The sequence below is a fragment of the Python bivittatus genome, unplaced genomic scaffold (genome assembly GCF_059951505.1).
Source record: "Python bivittatus isolate LINGU-HERP-01145 unplaced genomic scaffold, Pbiv_v1 ctg000400_np1212, whole genome shotgun sequence".
Taxonomy (NCBI): Eukaryota; Metazoa; Chordata; class Lepidosauria; order Squamata; family Pythonidae; genus Python; species Python bivittatus.
Window position 1 is genome coordinate 7,604,835 of NW_028277073.1, and position 20,128 is coordinate 7,624,962.

The 20,128-nt window shown below is 36.5% G+C and overlaps 1 protein-coding gene across 3 annotated transcripts in view; it reads left to right on the plus strand.

Moving 5' to 3' along the window:
- Window positions 1-20,113, plus strand: part of FAM149B1 (family with sequence similarity 149 member B1) — a 21,378-nt gene extending 1,265 nt beyond the window's left edge. The window contains exons 3-15 of one of the 3 annotated variants that reach the window (XM_025164552.2): window positions 1,117-1,237; window positions 1,791-1,930; window positions 2,164-2,283; window positions 4,148-4,318; window positions 6,178-6,365; window positions 7,980-8,113; window positions 9,095-9,207; window positions 10,508-10,732; window positions 11,906-12,023; window positions 14,626-14,751; window positions 15,132-15,213; window positions 15,325-15,459; window positions 15,879-20,113. In XM_025164552.2, the coding sequence (XP_025020320.1) occupies window positions 1,117-1,237; window positions 1,791-1,930; window positions 2,164-2,283; window positions 4,148-4,318; window positions 6,178-6,365; window positions 7,980-8,113; window positions 9,095-9,207; window positions 10,508-10,732; window positions 11,906-12,023; window positions 14,626-14,751; window positions 15,132-15,213; window positions 15,325-15,459; window positions 15,879-15,892 (1,687 nt within the window). In that variant the 3' untranslated portion in view covers window positions 15,893-20,113. The remainder of the gene's footprint in view (window positions 1-1,116; window positions 1,238-1,790; window positions 1,931-2,163; window positions 2,284-4,147; window positions 4,319-6,177; window positions 6,366-7,979; window positions 8,114-9,094; window positions 9,208-10,507; window positions 10,733-11,905; window positions 12,024-14,625; window positions 14,752-15,131; window positions 15,214-15,324; window positions 15,460-15,878) is intronic. The other 2 variants (XM_007424871.3, XM_007424872.3) reach the window with 2 other exon arrangements.
- The last annotated feature ends 15 nt before the right edge of the window (window positions 20,114-20,128 follow it).

Below are 20,128 nucleotides of genomic sequence, written 5' to 3' on the forward strand. Positions count from 1 at the left end.
GCAGATTGGTGGGATCATCAATGGGCAGTTAACGTCTGCCTGATTTTACAAACAGTGTAACAAAATTTAACTACGTTCAAGGAAACTAAATCATTCTGATCAGATAGCAACAACCACACATAAAAAAGATCAGAATTTCCAGGATATTTTACCAAATGAGGAGTTATTAAATGGGTTCGTGAATCCTCATAGAAAATACAGTATAGCAGGACATGTACTGTAGTTTCAATAGCTCCTTGTCCGCAGGGGCACAATCTCAGCTCGTATGGGACTTTTTTGTATTGGCCCTCCAAAACTGCTGTAGGAAGAACATTACAACGTGCTAGAGTTAGTGCCCTCCGAAATTTGGAGATGGTTATGTGATTTAGGTATCTCGCTGGCTTATAAGAAAAGACTTGACTGCTCAAAAAAACATTCTTAGGAAGAGCGGACTGGTCCTGCTGGACTTCCAGGTCTTTGATACGCTGTTTGAATTCACTAAGTGCGTGCTCATAACCCATCATTAGGAACGCCTCCCTAGAAAAGCCAAGATGTTGGAGTTTTTGTAGAATTGTCCTGGCCCATATTGATTGATAATTGTCCTTAATAAGGAAAGAACTGTTTTTTAACTTTTAATCATATAATTGTAACTGAGTTATTCCTGTTCTAGGATAATAAGACGACAGTTCTTAAAAAAAATGTTTGTATAAGACATATTTTATTTATTCATAAAATGTATATCTCCTATTTGTGTTTTAATAATCACTGGTTTTTAATTATAATCATGGACTGCAGTGGTTTAAAATTTGACTTCATTTTAATAATTTAATAAATGTTTCTAATCAATTATTACAGTTGCTATAACTATAATAAAATATCACAATAGTAATAAATCAATGCATTATCTCATTATTATTAACAAAGTTTTGTACATGTATATGTTTATAATATCCTGAAAATGTGCCTTCAGATGTGGATGTATTTTATTTAAAATGCACTGTATTTTCCAAGGCTAAACTATCGATACGTATTATATATATTGTTTTTTATGTGAAAAAATTAAGTCATCAATATGCATATTATTTTCTCTAAGATTGATTTACCCTTTTTCTCTTCCCTCCAAAATGTGCGTTTTAGTGAGTCTGAAAGTACAAAAGAGTTAAACTACCAAATAGACAATGGAAACTCATGGTCTGCTAGTCAGAGCTTCACAGGCACCTCCACTGAAGACAGTTCTGTTTTTTCTTGGGGCTATGATGTGAGTATTGTCCTTTAATTTTAAATTATAACATTGATTTGGTTGAATAAGTTTAGATTCTCATAAGAATCTATGTATGCTTTTACACATTGATCTCACAAATGTATTTGTAAGATAGCCTTTACGAATTTTGAAATATTTCTGTTCCTTTTAAAAATCAAAACCAGAATCGAATGACTTTGATAATTATTATTATAATTCCCAAAATTAATTATTTTGTTTTGCATTGGGTTTCTCTCTAAATATTTTTTTCTGATTCTGTAAACCTGGAGATTCCATTGAGCGTATGATGCCTCCATTTATTTTCTCAGTCAGCAGTCACCTATTTAGGTGACTTTATTTTAGATGCTCCTGGAAAGATGTTCGTTGGGCTTTTCTAAAAAAGTAATTTCATTTGTCTGAACAATCTTTTTGCATAGTACTATAAAAAATTAATTTGATCTCTATATTGTAAGAAAAAAGCCTTCTGAGGGCATGATTAATGTCATACATTTTCCCAAGAAACAAGTCAGCATCTTTCCCAACTAATTTTTTGCCTTCCCCTCCCCCCCAGGAATTTGATAAAGCTGCTACACGTCAAGTTCAGCAAATATTCAGACACATTGATGAGCTCCTTTATGAACAAAGAACATGTCTATATGTTGGCCTAGAAGAGGAATGCCAACAATGGATGTCAAGGTTTCCTCATCTCAGGTATCTCAAATATATATTATTACTAGGTACTTCAGTATACTAGAGAACAACTGTGTTATTTGCGTGCTGTTGCTGTTTACATGGGTGGTGCCCTTCGTAGCATGCCAGCTGCTTTTTGGGGTTGCTGCCTTAGCATATTGATTGGATGTTTTTGGTGTTATGTTTAGGCCAGATAATGTTTGACAAGCTAATTCAAAGCAATTAATATTTTATGATTTTCTCTTTAACATCAGGATTGTAGGGAAACAAGTAGTGTTACCCACTGATGAAGGCTATGGATGGTATATTAGTTCAGCCTGCAGCGCTTTAACTTCATCCGACGTGAGTCCCACGCAAGAGAAAGACCCTAGTGAGTAAGTGCCTGCGATCACTAACTCTTCACAAGGATTGCAGTTATTATTTCTGACCAACTAAGCCCTTGTCATCTGCAGCAGAAAGTGAACTTTTTAAAATTACAAGCTTTTTTTCATGTTAAGCGGTGAATATTCAACTATTCAGACCATTTATTTTTTTGAGACATTTTCTATACAAACCACTTTTTTGTTAAAAAACAAAACAAAACCGTAGCATCAATAATGCATCCCTTCTACGTATGATCCATATTCCTAACAAGCATTGACATTATTGGCCTGGCTCTAGAAAACCGGGAAACTTCTTTCTTTGCCTGCCTCCTATATTAGAAGGCATACTGGTTTTGAAATTGGAAATAATTTCTCTAGAAGCTATATGGGGAAAAAAAAAAAACCAGTGGAAGTTTAGTTACTGTTTGCAAGTGTGCTGCTCAGAGGAAAACAAGAAACAAAAAATCCCGGGCTAGTATTTAATTTATTGTTTGGATCTGAACTCTTGACAATAATAGTAATTCAAAAATTGATAGAATGGTAGTTGTTGCTCTGCCAATGGATAATCACATGTCATGTACATAGTAATATAGCAGTGGTATAAACAGTCTAATGAATTAATGTAGAGTCTAGCATTGTAGCTACCAGTTTTTCTGACTCCAGTATTTTCAGAATAATCATTTTAATCTCAGCAGAAACTTAGGGTGGGGATGTAAATGCTTTTTGGATAAATTAAGGAAACTGCTCCAGAGGAAGGGAGAGAATAAAGTTGGATTAAGGATAGTTAGAGTATTTTGAGGGTGATAGTTGTCCAAATTAAGTCTGTATGTCCAAAAGCCTAATATTTTCAAAAAAGGCTATGAATAAGTTTTTGTTGCTTTCATATTATGACTGCAGCTAAGCTCACCCTCTCCAGTACAGTTAGAAGGGGAAAAGTAAGATCTTCCATGTGTGAAAAGAATATCAACAGATTCCATTCTTTGTATCCGATTCAGGATTTATTTGTACAGAATTCTTAATGTTGCAAGCTTATACGTACAGGTAGTCCTCATTTAGTGACTGCAGTTGGTGCCAGCGAAATGGCCTCTAAGTGACATGGTCACTAAGCAAACCATGTGACTGAGAGAGAAAGAGAGAGATGCTGCGAAGATTGCTGGTTACTGCTTTCTCATTTAGATAAAGTTCTCTGTATAGTGTCCTGTGCCTGCCCTGTTTTTTCTTTCCCCCCTATTTTTGGCCCCTGGCAGGGTGGAGAGATTGCTTAAAGAAGCTATTTCTACCTGAGCTGCTTTTCTCTGTAGTGCAGCCCTTTCATAAAAAGCACTAACTAAGGTCTGTGACCTTAATTAGTTGATTAGAACTCTCCCTTAGGCTCTGCTGCCTGAAACTGACCACACTTTAATCAGTTTCACACTGAAGGCTTTTGTTGTCATAAATGCCTGCATTAGTTGGAAAAGGAAATTATTTATTTATTATTAATAAAGTTCATTACTGATGTATTTGCGAATGGTCGCTATCCAAGGCAGTCGCTAAATGAGGACTACCTGTACCTTGATTTTGTTTTCAAAATTGTATGGAACTACAATCTTTTGCTTATTTTTAAAACTAATTAGGTAGTGTGCACATTGAAGTACATACACTGTATAGAGCTGTCTGCTTTTCTTCCTTTTTTTCGTTGTATTGAGCCTGAATTGTAACAGTATGTGTGGAGACAATCTTTTTTAATCTGTAAATTGTTTGAGTACTGTTTTCTACAAAAAAGCAGGATATAAAAAGTGTAAATACAAACGATAGATTCTCTGTATATTTGATGTTGAAGAGAATGAAGCTAAACTTTCTTGATTATTGCCATTAAAAAGCCTTGTTTGTTGTTCAGGTTTACTATTTGGGGCAAAAAGGTTCCCCTTTCTGTTTCTCCTATTTGTAAAGAAGATAACTTTTCAAAAATCTCTGAATCGAATTTGTTTGAGAGCGAAGAAGAGGAAGATGGAGTGATTATCTCTGAAGGAATAATGGAGGAATACTTAGCATTTGACCGCAGAGATGTGTAGGTATTGAATACATTTCACAACAACGTATTTAGTGCTAGTGACTTAGAATGGTATCTGTTTGTTCTTAAAAAATATTAAAAAGATATACTGTGAACAGTTATGCTTGCTCCAAACAGGATAAACTTGTATTTTTTTTTTTTAGTTTTGAATAAAATAATTATTCTGTCTTCAGTGTTACTGGTAATAGAAGTTTATTGATTATTTATTTATTTAAAAGATTTATATGGCTGCCCATCTTCAGAACACAACTGGGTGGCTCACAACAACAGTAAAACCCAGAGAATGATAAAAATAAAAACTTGGTGTCTGAGCTATCCTCCTTGGATGCATCCAGCAGAACCATTCCCAAGTTCCCACCTCATCCTATCCCAGCCCTTGGGGGAAGAGTTAGCTCTTTGTGGCCTTCCGGAAGGCTGAAAGGGCTTCTGCAGGACAGGGGCTGCTATGGAAAAGGCAGGTAGTTTTGTAATGTGCATTATCAACTTTCTTTGCCCTCAACGTCATGAGATGATTTGAGTGAGAGAGAGGAAGGGTGTGTATGCTTAACAGAGATGGGAAATTTACTGAACATCAGGGATTGCAATTTAGAAATGTATGAGGAACTGCTCATGTATAGTATATTTTACACCTACATAATTTAAATAAATAACTCCCACTATGGCAGATCGAATGCTAATTCAGTATAGCTTTTTTAAAAAAAGTTGTTTAACTTATTTCTCAAACTTATTTCTCATTTTGCAACAACTGCAAGTTCTAGTCATTTTTTCAGGGATAGCTTGACCTAGAGTGTGTTGCAGTAGTTGAGCTGGGATGTAATCAAGATGTGGATGACTGCCATATTCAGATGGCTGGCTGTGCCCCTTGTCACAACCACCACTTGCAAATTCAGCAACTGCTGAAGATCAAGGACTGCTCTTGGACAGCAGGACTTTCTTTTAGGGGATTGCAACTCATCCAAAGCAGGCAGTCTCTGAATTCACTTGCTTATTTACCTGCATTATTTCTGACTTAACTTGGAACAGTTTGGTTTTCCTCACTGGGAAACCAATACTGAAATTCACCATTCAATTGCTTTGTTGGAATTGGATGGTAAGGGGCAGTAGATATTGTCTAGCAACAAAGCCTGTTATGTTTTCCTTTGGTGATTGCGTAACTTGCTCTTCCCCCATTAGAGATGTATTAACAGCGTGGGAGGCTAATAAAGGCAGGGATTCAATCAGATGGATTGATCCCTCATGTAAAGTAGACAAGAGCTCTAATAGTTGTTTTTCAGTTTCTGTTTCCAAATCCCAATTCAATATATCATAACTATTAGAGGTAGAGATAGAATGGAGAGGATTTGTTACTATTTTTACTCACAGTTTTCGACCATCGTGTAGTCATCAATTTTTGGCTACTTTGTTGACTTAAGTAGAGTCTGTGAGCCTGGACTTGTCCTGTTGCATTTCTTCTTCTTCCCCATTGCTTCAGTGTTGACATATCGTACCTGAAAACTTTATGACATTTTAGGGGCTTGGGGTTTAGATTTAAATATCTCTCACAGAGAATGTCTTTATTATATAAAACAGGATAAAAATTAAGGATGTATAGCTAAGCTGTTTGTAAAAACAGATAAAATATAAGGAGCAAAGCAAGGAAATTGCTGCTTCATTGCCATCATAACCCTGCCCCAGCAGTAGAATTAGGTGTCATCAGTTTACTAACACCATCTCACTCTAAAGATCCAAATGACCCCCCGCTAGCAGTTTCATGTAGATACTAAACAGACTTAGGGACAAGATGAAGCTCTGTGGGAACCTGTAAGTCAATAGTTTAAGTATTGAACAGCTGTAATATTTACATGCTTTTTTCAAAGGGAAGAAGAGTTGCATGAATGGAAAATGGGACTTTCACCAGACAGACGGAAATTAGGGTTTCCTCCAATCTCGCCATCATGCTGCATGAGAGATGCTGTTCTTTCCTTTGTATTTGATGATGTGTGGAGCGAAGTCTTAGGCTATATGGAGCAGTTAATCTGCAGACACTGGGAAGGTCCAACCTCAGGTTTGTCTTTAGGCTGCAATTTTATCTGTATAATGGATGTCTCTTCCAAAGCTCTTTCCCAAAATGTACTTTTAATACAAATATAGCATTAGTAAGTATGTGCTTTTGTAATATCTCATGGGCCTGAATACAGTTTGAATACAGTAAATCATATTTTAAGAAGGTATTTGACAGTGTTCAACAGCTGTTACAACAGTATTGGGCTTTCTGATGCTATATTTGGGCCTTTCTTATCTCTAATAATGCTTAGTATTAATGTTTTAAGCTATGCTTGTCAAATTCATTTTATTTATTTACCATCCTTCTAAACTTTTATTGGGCTAGAACTGTCTCTGCATTTTCCTTTGAAGATGGTTCTGCTCACAAAGCAGGGTAGTGTTACATTTTGAATCCCAGATGTCAAATCTAACTGGAGCCTATCTTCAAACTCTTGTCACCCTTGTTCTACCTCTGCCAGAATTACATAAAATGTCTGTAGTGTCAACCTGCAAGAAATAGTTCTCTTATGAAAGTAAACAGGTGCTTCTAGGGATGTGCACAAATTTATGCACAAATCATTCCATATATTGAGCAGCTGCTTTTGAGTGGTTTACAGCTGAACCAAAACATGAAAGTTTGGCCTGGATACGGAATGAAATGGGGCTGCTTTGTTCTGGATTTGAACTAAAATGAGGTTGTTCTGGACCAAAGTGTTTCGGGTGTGGGAAGAGTGGGAAAAAGCCAAGGATATTGGTGATGGAGGCAAGATGGAGGGAAAGGAAGGCTCTGGGAAGAGAAGGGGGTGAGCACACTAGTGGGATATGCTGTGCTGGGACACTGGTGGTAGTGGCTGAGGAGACAGAAAGGAGAAGAGGTGCTAGGAAAATGGGGGTGGGTAGGAAGGCCAGTGGGATATCCCATGATGGGGCTTTGATAGTGGCAACTGAGGGGAAGCAGGAAAGTAAAGCGAGGAGGGAGGCAGGCACTGGAGATCAGAGGATGAAATATGCTGGGAGAGAAAGAGGGAGCGACTCACAACAGACTTGTCCAACCCGCTTGTGAAATCATTCCGGGATCCTTGGAGGTTTCATTTCAGCTGAAGAACAAAACCACACGTGCAGTCTGGGTTTTGTTTCTGCTGAATCGTGCCCCAGCTGGAACGTTTCAGAAGAACTTCTGGAATGAGATGCGTTTGTTTGGGACTAGAAAGAAAACGCAGATTCCATTTAGCGTACGCCCTAGCTGTTTCTGTGAAGGTCTGGATTAGGTGCTTAAAATATGAGAAGGAACCTATGTTGTACCCTTGAGATCTCATTATTTCATTTTGTAAGCGGCTGTGTTCTTACAACTTCTCATAATAGGGGGCTTTGAAAAAAGTAACTATAAAAATACTTAGTGCATTATTGATTCCAAATCAAATTTACCAAGAATATCATGCTATATTTAATTTTTTAAAATCTATTGATACTTGTTAAATTATCAAGTATTAAATAAGTATTAAATTATCAAGTGTTAAATCGATCAAGCATTGCTGTAGCTCTTTAAGCAATTAAATATCTTAATATCTGAAAATCTTGCTTATGAGGATCTCAGTCAAATAATGCCTACTGTTGTCATTTGTTTGGATATTGGTAGATGATGAGAAGAATGTCATTTCTGTAGAGGCAAACAGGACAGATTCAGGAAGTCCTTTTATGCAGTTTGAACCTTTGCCTTTGGTATTACCTCGAATGCCACAGACCAAGATGCCCTCTATCCCTTCAAATCTGGTAAGTTTAATAAGTATCATGGTTTGTACCAGAGCTGAGACACGAAATGATGTCTCATTTAGGCAATGATAGTTGTCATGCTTATTGCCTAAACAGTAGAATTTGCAATGCCTTGACAAACTGTCCTTCCAAAACGTTCTTTTTGTCATGCATTATCCCAACTTTTAGAATTCTTTTTCTTGTGTTGAAAATGTTCTTTTTTTATATTTTGAGAAGATTGAAGTATACAGAGTTGGAATACAAGCATTTAGTTTCTTTAAGAGTACTATGTGAGATTTTGATTAACCATAGGAGATGTTAACTCTGATACTACCCAGCCTAACAGAGATCAGAGAGGAATGTGATTTCTCTAATTTAAAGTTAACCCACATGGTTTTTAAAATAGATTCTAATTCTTGCTGTGCATACTCTGCATGTGAGTAGATCCTGTAATAGTATTGTATCCAATTTGTGTTTGATCTCTTTAATTCAGCTTGTTTCCTTTTTTAATTCTTTCTCTTTCATTTCCCATACAGTCCTCATGTATACCTTATCATACAGTATGGTACTCAAAAGGCGGATACAGCCAGCCCCAGTTGCTTGTCAAATGCCCATTCTTGGGATTGAGCTGAGAGTACTTACAGAGTAGAACTTAACGGTTTTATTATAGTATTTACTTACAAAGGTGGCATAAAAAATCTGAGCTTAAACTATTCATTTATGTTACATTTACTTAAATGCTTCAGATAAATTAGTGCCTTGTTTGTGAAGTTTTATTATAAAACTTCATTTATTATAAATATTATTTATTTCTTCCAAAATGAAAGCATTTTCTGTCTATCTTTGTGGCTTATTGCGTGATATTTGGGAACAGTTGCTTTACAAGTATAAAAAATAATGTCGTCTTTTCTTACCCTTTTTAGTAAAAATGGCCACTGGGAACGAACTTTTGTTGTTGTTGTTGTTTAATTGTGACCTAATTTAATTTCTTGTAATCTACAGGTAAATATTTCTCAAAGTACAAGTGCTGGCCCACAACGTAATTTGAATGGCTTGATGGTAATTCATGGGATTCCCTTGCATCAAAGGAACTTGCCCTTGATGGACAAAATATTGTAAGTTTTAACAAGAATGTGTTTGTTCTGCGTAAAGTTGGCTTTCCAATTATAGAGATGAATCTGAAGTATTCAGAGTTCGATTTTTGTTCAGACAGAGGTCAATTTTAGAGTTGACCTTTGAATATTTTTTCTTCTTGCATCCTATGGAAGTAGAATACATCTGCAAATAATTAGTCAGGTAACTAGTTAAAACTTGTCTAATTTTAAAGCCTTTTTATATTAGATTGTACTAAACCAGTAAGAATGTGAGATGGTTTAGTTTAAACACATGATTTATTATGTTATAGAATTGGGATCCTTATTTATAATATGCTTTAATAAAGATAGTTGATTAAAATATAACTAGATGGTTATAAGTAACAGTAGCTAAAATTTAAATACAGGGATAAAATGGTAAGAGATCATGTAAAGATAAGGATTCCCTTGCATCAGGCTTGATTCCTGGTGGCTATATGGATGTACCCATATAGTTTTCTTGGCAACAATACAGAAGGGAGTTATCATGGTTGTCTTCTAGGATGTTATGTCAACTTTCCAGTCTTGTCTATAACTTGGGGTTTCTTGGTGATCTTCCATCCAAGCTCCAGCTAGGTTTGATGTTGCTTAGCTTTATGATCAGCCAACATCAGGTAGGCTTTGCTACTTGGTATGCCATAAAACAGAAACCATGAACAGTAAACACCACCATTCAGTCTCACTAATCCAAAAATAGAAAATATCCGACATCATAAATAATTTTTCATCAACTTTGTAAAAATGTGTATACATTAGATTTTTGTGGATATCCATTAAGCGTAGGTGGAACTGACAGTTTTCCACTCCTGGCTAGGAGCAGAGTGCTGTTTCTTGAGCAAACCTGTGGAACAAACTTACTGATGTTATTTTGAAACAAACAAACAATTTGTATGTGTATGTATGTATGCATGAGTGGGCGTGTATGTCTGTGTGTCTGTGTATTTCAATTTGTATGGCCGCCCATCTCAACAAGTGACATCTCAACATACACTGAACTCAATAAGATTTTAAATTTTTTAGTTAATATGTAATGGGTCAGTGTCATGGTAGCTAAGCCAGAATAGGCTCTGATTAACATCTTTTTGCTTGTAATACTGTCTTAGTTTGAACAGAACAAAATTTGTCAGCAGTTTACACCTGTATGCTTCATGGAGCAGAAAGATGATTAATTTGTAATGATAGACAGTTTTCATCCTATATCTAGATAATTTACCCAAATAGTATGAAAGTTGATTAATAGTTCATTATATTCTTGTGCTGTTTCTCTCTCTCTTGGTTTTAGAGATTACGATGAAAGATTGCTTCTGAGACCAGGATCCAGTTCTATCTTGTCAACCAGAGCTCGGCCAAATCGTCCCCTTGAGCTCAGTACATCTTCGCTGTCCTATTCTGCACAGTCTGCTAGAAGGCGTAACCCACCACCACGTATCCTGCATCCTATCAATGCCAGCCATTCTCGCTCAGGAACCCCAAGACCCATAGATGAAGTCATCAGGGGAACTCGACTGTATGTTGATACATAAAATTAATTGAATCCCTTCCTCTCCTAGTATTATTGATTGATTGATCTGGTAAATGTATGTAGCTGCCCATCTCACAGACGTGACCCTGAATGGCACAAAGTTATAAAACACAAAATGATACCAAATAGAGCCAACCCCCCCCCAGCAAATATAATTAAAAAACATTAAAAACAATAAAAACCATAACAAAACCCATTATGGAATCAAGATTTGTGGAAATCAGAAATGAGGCAGATGAACAGACAATCAAACATGAGAAAATAGTAGCTGTATTGACCTTAGGAATAAAAACTAACAATCAATATTGAGGCATTACTTTTATTAGGCCAGTTGAAGATCTACAAAATAATTGTAAGCTTTCCATATTCCAAGAATTACTGATCAGGCAACCAGATTAAAAATCTAGGAAAAAAGGGGGGAAATGTGACTGTAACTTGAGCCATGTCTGTAGGGTAGCATTTTGAAGTGAATTGGAAGAGAGGAATTGGTACCAGGGTGACCCAGGTTCAAGTATCTCCTTAGCTACAGAGGTTAACTTAGTGACTTTGGACCAGTCTCTCTTTCAGCAAAACATACCACACGGGATTATTATTGTTTAGAAAACTAGGAGGAGGAAGCGCTGTGTATATCGTCTTCTGCTCTGAACAAAGGGCAAGATAGAAATCAAATAAGTAAAAGCAACCATGTCATTACTTAGTTATGAAATTAAAAATGAGGGTGCTAAGTTTCCTGTAGAGCAGTGTTTCTCAGCCTTGATAACTTTAAGATGAGTGGACTTCAACTCCACACATCTTAAAGTTGCCAAGGTTCAGAAACACTGCTGTAGATAAATGATCATTATGCTTTTTACATATAATTTTGTTCTTACGTTAGGGGGAAAATTGGTTATGACCATTTTGTATTACAATTTAATGTAATACTAGAAAGAAACCTTGATAAAATCATGGTAGGCTCTCCATTTCTCATCTCCACTGGAATGCACCTAATGTGGAGTTTACTACTTGCTTAGTCTCATCAGCTCCCAGGCCATCAGGCAAATACTGCTTCAATTTGCATTTCATATAGTACTTAATTTATCATATAAAGAAGTTCATGTCAGCCTTGCCATTTCTAGTAGAACTGGACAGTTTGTAGTAATTGCTGTTTTTTTTTTCCAGCTCTGCTGCAAATGAGCAGCTGTCATCAACTTCTCCAATGCCATTAAGCAGAAATAATCTCCTGCCTCCTATTAGTACCATAGAAGGGACAGAACATGTAGCATTCCAAAAACAAATGGTAAGTCAGCTGCTTTTTTTTAATTTTTAGTTTCATGCTTCACCTGTAGATTGTCTCCAGTTAAAAAAAATCTTTAGAACATAACATTTTAAAATTAAAACTCTGCCCCACATATACTGTAAATACAAAACAGTGATTTGTTTTGAGTTTGTGGGTGTATTTATTTGTTTATTTATTAAATATATTTATGTGGTGGTTCACCTCAACCAGTGTAACTTTGGGTGGTGAATAGAAAAATTAAATCACATAACAACAGCCATCATTTAAAAACATAGTTGAGGCACCCTGCAAAATTTTTCAACAACATATGGCTAAAAAGTTTTCAGAAAGCATAAACTAAAACACACACAGGCCAGGCTGCTTCTTTAAAACACATGTTTTTACAATTCCCTATACTTACTAATTTTGGGGAGAAAGTAGTGGACCATATAAATGTGACTGTGTGACAAAAGCCAAAATTTTCAGAGGATAATATTCTTTTGAATTACATACCAAGTACGTGGAACTTGACAACTGGATAACGTAAATGGATCTCTGTGCTCTTACTATGGCTAAAAGACTGATACTACAGTATTGGAAAGGTAAATGTATGGCCCCATTTAGTCAATGAATTGAAGACCTGATTGCGCTTGCCACTTATGAGCTGATTGCCTATAGACGTAGACTTTGTATGGACAAGTATAATGAAGTATGGGATTCATTTATACAAAATACAGTAGGAAAAAAAAATAGTCAAATAAATGTATTAGAAATATATGCGTACTTGAATAATATTTGCATGAGATAAGTGTATGTAAAATTGTAACTGTTTATATTATAATGACATACTGTTTTTTTTCTTGTACTTGTTTCACTTTTTTGTAAAGCACTTTTTATGTTTTTTTTCTCTTTGACAGTTGTATGTATCTCCATCATTATTAGCATTGTGTTTTGCTCTTTTTTTTTCTTTTTTGTTATTAATTAAAAGCCATTAAAATAAATGAATAAATAAAGTATCCTGGCCCTAATGCCTGAGAGAGAAGCCAAGTCTTCAAGGCTTCTGGAAGGCCAGCAGTACTTGTGTGTGTCAGTGTAGAACAGTGTTTCTCAAATTTGGCAACTGTAAGATGTGTGGACTTAGCCATGCTAAGTGCAGAATTCTGGGGGTTGAAGTTCATACATCTTAAAATTGCCAAGGTTTAGAAACACTGGCCTAGAAGCACAAACAAGCATTGGGTTGATCAAGGAAGAGTAAAGGCTGCTCTTTCTTCTAACTGTTTATGCTAAATTGTCTAAATCATTGATTACTACTCTTACAGATCTTGAGTGCTTTATCTTGAACCCAGATGGCTTACTTAACTCAGGGCAAAAAGTCTGGGTTTGCTAGGTATTTCAGTCTGGCTTTTTTTTTTTTTAATTTCCCCATTGAAAACAGTAGAGAGAGGACACAGTAAATAGCCAGAATAGTTCCAGAGTGACATAGCTAAGGTGCCTGCTCCAGGACTGTTGTAAAATGAAGTAGATTTAGATTCAGCAAAACTAAAGCACATCCCAGACTTCCAGAATGTCCTGTTTCAATGTCATATATTGTGATAATTGAGGGTACCTTCTGAGCATCTTGCCCCGCCCACTATCCAGTTGCAAGCTATGCTGTCTCTTATCTGACCGTTCCCTTGGCAGCATTTCTTGGCTCAGTCTCCCAGGGTCTTTCCCACATACCATCATATATATTATCTGCATTATTGTTGAGAGGAATGCCACTGGTGGTGGCTTTCTGCAGGGAAAACTGCACTAGTCGGGTTGACAAAGCCCATCTCCCAGCACACCTATTTTCTATTGGTCAGGTCTTCTTCCCCATCCTAACTTCTGAAAAATAAATGATTAACTTTCTGAATAAGAGTTTGGTGGAAAGAGGTATTTGAGCCTAGAGAACAGTTTTTAGTTTTGTTTACTATACGTAAAGTTTGCATGAACAGAGTATGGTAGCGACTGATTCTGGAGTCAGACAGTTAGATGCTACCACCGGCATAATGCCCATAATGTAAGGCTTTTCTCTAAGCTGCCTCCATGGACTTATGGAAGGGAATTTTCCATTAGTAGCTTTCAGGTTTTTGTACAAATAACTCATTGAAATATGCTAATAAGAATCTACAATAATGGGATGCACAATCCTTGAGAGATGCTGTAGGAGGTAAATGATCTAGAAACTGAACAATGTTGATATTGTTTGTGAATTAGGTAGAGTTCATCTCAACTGTCCAGTGAGGCTGATTGCTGTGACTCATGACAACATTTGCATTATGTGTACAGAAACTTTCAACTTTTCTCTTTCTATATGGAAATATAATATCTCTTAAATAAGACCTTCTAAACTTTGTAGGTGTCACTGAACCTGGGCAAAGGTAGTAGACAGATAACCACAACAGCTGTATCCCAAATTCTAGATTTTAGGTTAAATCCAGACTTAGGGAACTGGTAGGAAAGTTGCATGAAATATTCCTATGTATCCTCTCTTCAGCCAGGCATCTGGGAGCTAGAACTGCTCTATATATTCAATGCTTATTTCCAAACTTTTAAATAGCTCTTCTAGTTATAAAACCAATTCTCTTTTGTTATGTTGCAGAAATCCTGGGGAAATGCTAGTCGGGCTCGTAGTGCAATAGCAGATGAAATTAACCATCAACCAGTACATGAGAGATTTTTATTACCTGACAGTTTCTCCAGGCCTAATACATCACATGCATTTTGGGTAAGGTGTATCAAAATTGCATTCATACTAGAATACAAAGTTCCTTCTTTTTGGGACCTCTCAGGAAAATACCAAGATACATAGGTTGTTGGAGGTCTAAAGGGAAAATATGTTGGCTGAAGTACAAATATATCTCTGGAACTTACCAGGAAAGGTCCTAGATCAAGCAGAGAGATTTACTTGCATCCAAATAAATACATATGTGTTCCCTTTAGAGAAAAACTTGTAGACCGACCTCAGTGAATACTATGTGCAGTAACGATGGGTGGGAACCAAGAAGTTTCTGCTGAATTCTGCAGCATGATTATGTCTGCTGTATATGTTGGGCTTGTATGATTTGGTCCAGGACGTGATATAATAATTTTATTTGAACTTTTTAGCCAGAATCACAATATCGTCGTTCTTGCACTGTTATTGATTATGCTAATCAGCCACGAAATAGTAAAGGATCTGCTGGTACAGGTATGTTGATGATTGAATACTTATTCAATTATAAATGACTGTTTAATGTAGAGCAACTAACACAGCCACTTTTATTAAAATCTTTAATTTGAAATCTTTATTATTCTACAGATCCTGTCAATGTAGGTGTAATGGGAGCCAGTTTAGGGATATCTAGCTCTTCCTATATTAATTCTTTCCACCATCAGCCTCTTGGTCATTTTCTTGATGAAGATGAGGAGGACAAAGAAGATCATCCTCCACAGGGTAAGAAGTAAAGAAACAGATTTGGAAATGTACATCATCTGTTTGGTTGCAAGTCATAAAACATTTGGCATTTTTTGAAATGTGTTTTGTCATTTTTGCCTAGAGTTTATTTATTAATCTGGAATAACATTTTAAATCTTATTTTACCGTTTTGATAATTCAGGATACACTCCAGGGTTTGTTCCAACTCATTCAGTCTAACAAAAGATGATAGCAGCCAAATCCTATCAAGGTGATTTCAGAAAGACAAATCGTAACCCATCCTGCTGGGTTATGCCACTTGAAAGAATAAAGCCACTGACAGATGATAGTTAGACTTAGCTCAATCAATAGAACCTTAATATCTGAAACGATTCTTATTCAAACACAACCGGGTCTGGTTTTAATTCTTGACAAAATGCAACCATGTAATTTTGCAGAGAAACCTACATGATTTTCCACTCTGACTTGGTTCATGCAAGATGTGCACTTGCCCAAGAGGTGATACAGATGCATTCTTGAAGAATCTACAACAGATTTATTGTCTCAATGTCTTGCAGGCAGTAATGAAGTTTTTTACAGGTACAAAGTAGACTTGAGTTGTATAGTTGCTTTCAAGCCTTATCTCATTCTTGCTTAGTAGGTCTTCAGTTATATGGTTCTGTAAGAACTCACAGTCGAACTGGATCAAGAAGTAGACAGGGATTGTAAGACATTAGGAGAAAGAGCCATCCATCTCCAAGATGAGGGAGAATCTACTGAAGCTTTTAAAAGAAGTATTCAACTACAGCAATATCAAATCCGTTTACAGAAGAATCTGAAATCTTTCTTTACAAGAGTCTTATTTTTGTATAACAACTGCCAAAGACTGTTGTATTGGAATTTTGTGCCAGCAGAACTGTCATGCTATTTTATGGGGCACTAAAAGTTTGTGTTCTGTTGAACTCCAGTATCATACTGTTGGTATGTTCTGTTACAAAATGTCTGGCTTAAGGACGCAGTGGCAATATTGGTTAAGATTCAATGACTTGCTAGTTATTGATACTTAATAGCAATATGCTTAGCAATATCATTTATAATGGTATTAAATTTGATTATTGCTTGGCCTGCACTTCCAGTAGTTTCCCTAAATGTTTAGACAGTTGAAGGTTGTCATTGCTAGTTCACATATTCACATATTTGGAAAAAGCTGATATTTGAAAGGTGGCCAGGATTAAACACAGTATATTTGAATTTATTAATATATTTAAATGGAGGATACCATTATTTCCCAATTAAATCCATACATGTTTAACCACTTTAATAACTTAACTTTGGCTAAGATTGTAAGGAACTGCTTTGGTTGTGTATTCTTCAACTGCACTCAATACATAATATCTCTTTTAAGTAAATGAGAAAGTTTGGTGAAAACCTATAAGAAATTTTTTCACCGTGCAGTCAAATTCAACCATTTAGGGTTTTCTCTTTGGGAAGAGATAATACTTTCTACATTTTGTAGGAGACAAGCCTGGTGAGATATGTTAATTTAGAAATAGATAAAGCATAGCAACACTGAATATTGTGTTTAATGTCTAATATAATTTTAATGTAATTCAACAAAGACTGACTAGTAAGATGAACTAGTAATTGTCAGCCATTAACTGCTGAAGCTATATGTAAAGTAAAGGTAACTTTGCATTTTCCCTGATACCATGTGAGAGATGTAAAAGATCCAAGATAGGGAAAGAGTCTTATTAAGTTGTAAAATGGAGTATCTTTTCTATGCAAATAAAAATATTTTCTAGATTGTATTTGAGTTGAAATTAAATATCATGGTTGGGGCCTATCTCCTGGATTTAGAAATGGTGACTTCTTGAAACTAATTTCCAGAATATTTTTATATTTTTCATTCTATTTTTTTTTTTCACCAAAGAGCTCAATGTGGATAAGTGTGCTATGTAGTTTTAACTTCATGGCAACCCTGTGTAACAGGGCAGGCTGAGAACAGCTAGCTCAGGGACACCCAGAAAAGTTAGCGTTTATTTATTTGGTAAATTTATATACCCACCCATCTCACTTATGTGACTCTGAGCAGCATACAAAGTTAAAAACACAAAACAATGCAACAAAATAACCAAAAACATAACAAAAATAATTTAAAATTATTAAAAAACAAACCATAGTTTGCAGGAGCACACACTTAATTTCCCTAGCAACACAGCCACTTTGTAGGCTCCGTGTTACCAGATCCCCAGGCCAGATGGCAAAGCCATGTTTTCAGACCCTTCTAGAAGGCCAGCAAGGTTGGGGCCAATCAGACCTCAGGGGGAATGATGCTCCAAAGGGCAGGTGCCGCAGCAGAAAAGACTCTCCTCCTGGGACCCATCAAATGACATTCCTTCGTGGATGGGGTCCCTAACATGCCCTTCCTGCCAGACCTGATGGGATGGGTAGATGTGATTGGGAAGAGGTGACCCCTCAAATATATTCGATCTCTTTAATGTAATGTTACATATGAACATGGTTAAAGAATGTTTGGGACTCTTCATACCCTTACTCAAGTTTGCTCCTTTAGTAACTACATCAATATTGTCTAATTTTCTGCTAGAACCATCAGGGCATTTCCATCTGTTGGGATTGTGCCTCCCATGCAATAAAGCAGCAGGATAAGCTGCCCTCTCAGATCTCCTGAAGAAGGCCTGACCTCCCCAGTCATGCCTAACCAAAAAAAAAAAAAAAATAGCTTTGTGTTCTACAGCAAATAATCAAGCTATTTCCCCCTGTTTCTTCTTCCCTTCTTCCTCTGTTGCCATATCCTAGTTAGAAAATGTTATGGGCAAGAACATGTTATGGGGGTTATTTCATGGCATTTCTGGAGGCTTCCTTTTACTTCAAGACCAGAACAGGAAAACTGGGCATAGATCACATTATTTAGTGGTAGTCTTTTTGGATTTTATCAAGTTCTCGCTTGCAGTTTTCCTCATTTTGATCCCTAAACTCCCTTTTCTGAGCTGTGCATGCTGGTTTATTTCACTCCTCACACACAAACATATGCATCAGTTTGCTTAGGAAGACCAAACTGCCTGAATGACATGATAAAGCAGAATTGCGTCTCCTATCAAGAAATAAAAGCTGATTTTTTTTTCCACTAAGGGACAGTAAGAGAATGGCGAAGTTCATGCACAATACTAACCCACTCTTTCAACTATAGTTTCCTGAGGAAGTCAGACTGGGTTTCATACAATGCACTAAGCCATAAATCTTTTGCTGCCTATGAATTGCACTGCACTTCTTTAGCTAAAAGCTACTGTGGATGGGGTAACGGTGCAGCTGGTTGAGGAACATCATGGATGCAGATACTCTCTTAAGAAATGGAAGAATGTCTGTTTTTTAGAATTTATCAAAACTGTTTTTGTGCTTCCTGTCTCTCAAAGGTTAGAAAATCTTGCCATTGAAATTCAATTAGTGCCATCAGATTGATTACAGCCCTGGGACTGTAGGACAATTGGATCTATGCACGTAAACCCTCTTGTTTTCCTCTCCATATTTGATGTTTCTCCATTTCTTCTGTTCCCAGGCCAGGGGTTAGTGTATTTGTGGAGCTCCTGTCATATTTTTTGATTATGGTTTTTTTAATCTGAGCTGTCATGTTTTGCTGCCATTATATATTCTGATGTTGTAGACAACCCAGTCTTTTAGATTGGGCGGCCATAATAAATTTAATTAACTGATTCTGTTTAAAAATCAGATGAATCTCTATGTTCAAAGCAGTACGTGTCATTGGAATTGTAATGCAAATGCTCACACTTGCTGTATTTTGGAAAGCTGACTTCATTTTGAGCAGCTGATCTGTTGATTATGCAGTCTGCCAGTGCCTTCTTTGCTTTTAGAACAGCTTACTCCTATGTTGCTCTCAGCCTGCAGTGATTATCTTAACAGTAAGTTTTGCCTTGTGTTTGTAATTTATCAAGCTTGCTGGGCATTTACTGTGTGAGTGAAAAGAACTAGATTGACTAGATTACTGACAGGTGAATACACATTTCCCAGATTACAAGTTACTTAACTGCCTGGGAGGGAGCAATCTACCCACCTGCCCTTAGGCCAGGCAGGCTAACCTATAGAGGCTGGGGGCTGTAATTGAGGAGTACGAAAGCAGGGCAAGGGTTCCCGTGAACGATTTGGCACATTTATAACAGGATGTTGGTTGAGATGTGATGTGTGTGAGAGAGAGACAGACACACATACATACACACATTTCCTGTCCCAGCCAATTTGGGTTTGAGCATGGCAAGCCAGTTGGAAATGGGTTTTGCCACAGCTAACATCTCTTCCAGAGTGGAATTTTAGAGGTAAGATACTGAAAGACTGATCCCCATCTGTAATCCTATATAAGCCAGAATGAAAATGCACACTCTTCTTTACATCAAATATATCCAGAGAATTCAAAGAATTGTCACAAGCACTGATATATCTGCATATTAATTGCTTTTAAGAAATGTTTTCCCCCAGATCTCTATCTTGCTATGTTAACATTAAAATTTCAGTTCATGCAGCATTGATGAAATTGGTTTGTAGAGTTGTCAGAAATATTAATATATAGTTCTTATGTATACAGGTAGTATTGTGATAATAGTTTATCTATTGTATCTGTGAAAAGTTGACTTAATATTTTATTTCAAAGAAGTGTTTCCAAATATCTGTAAGTTTCACC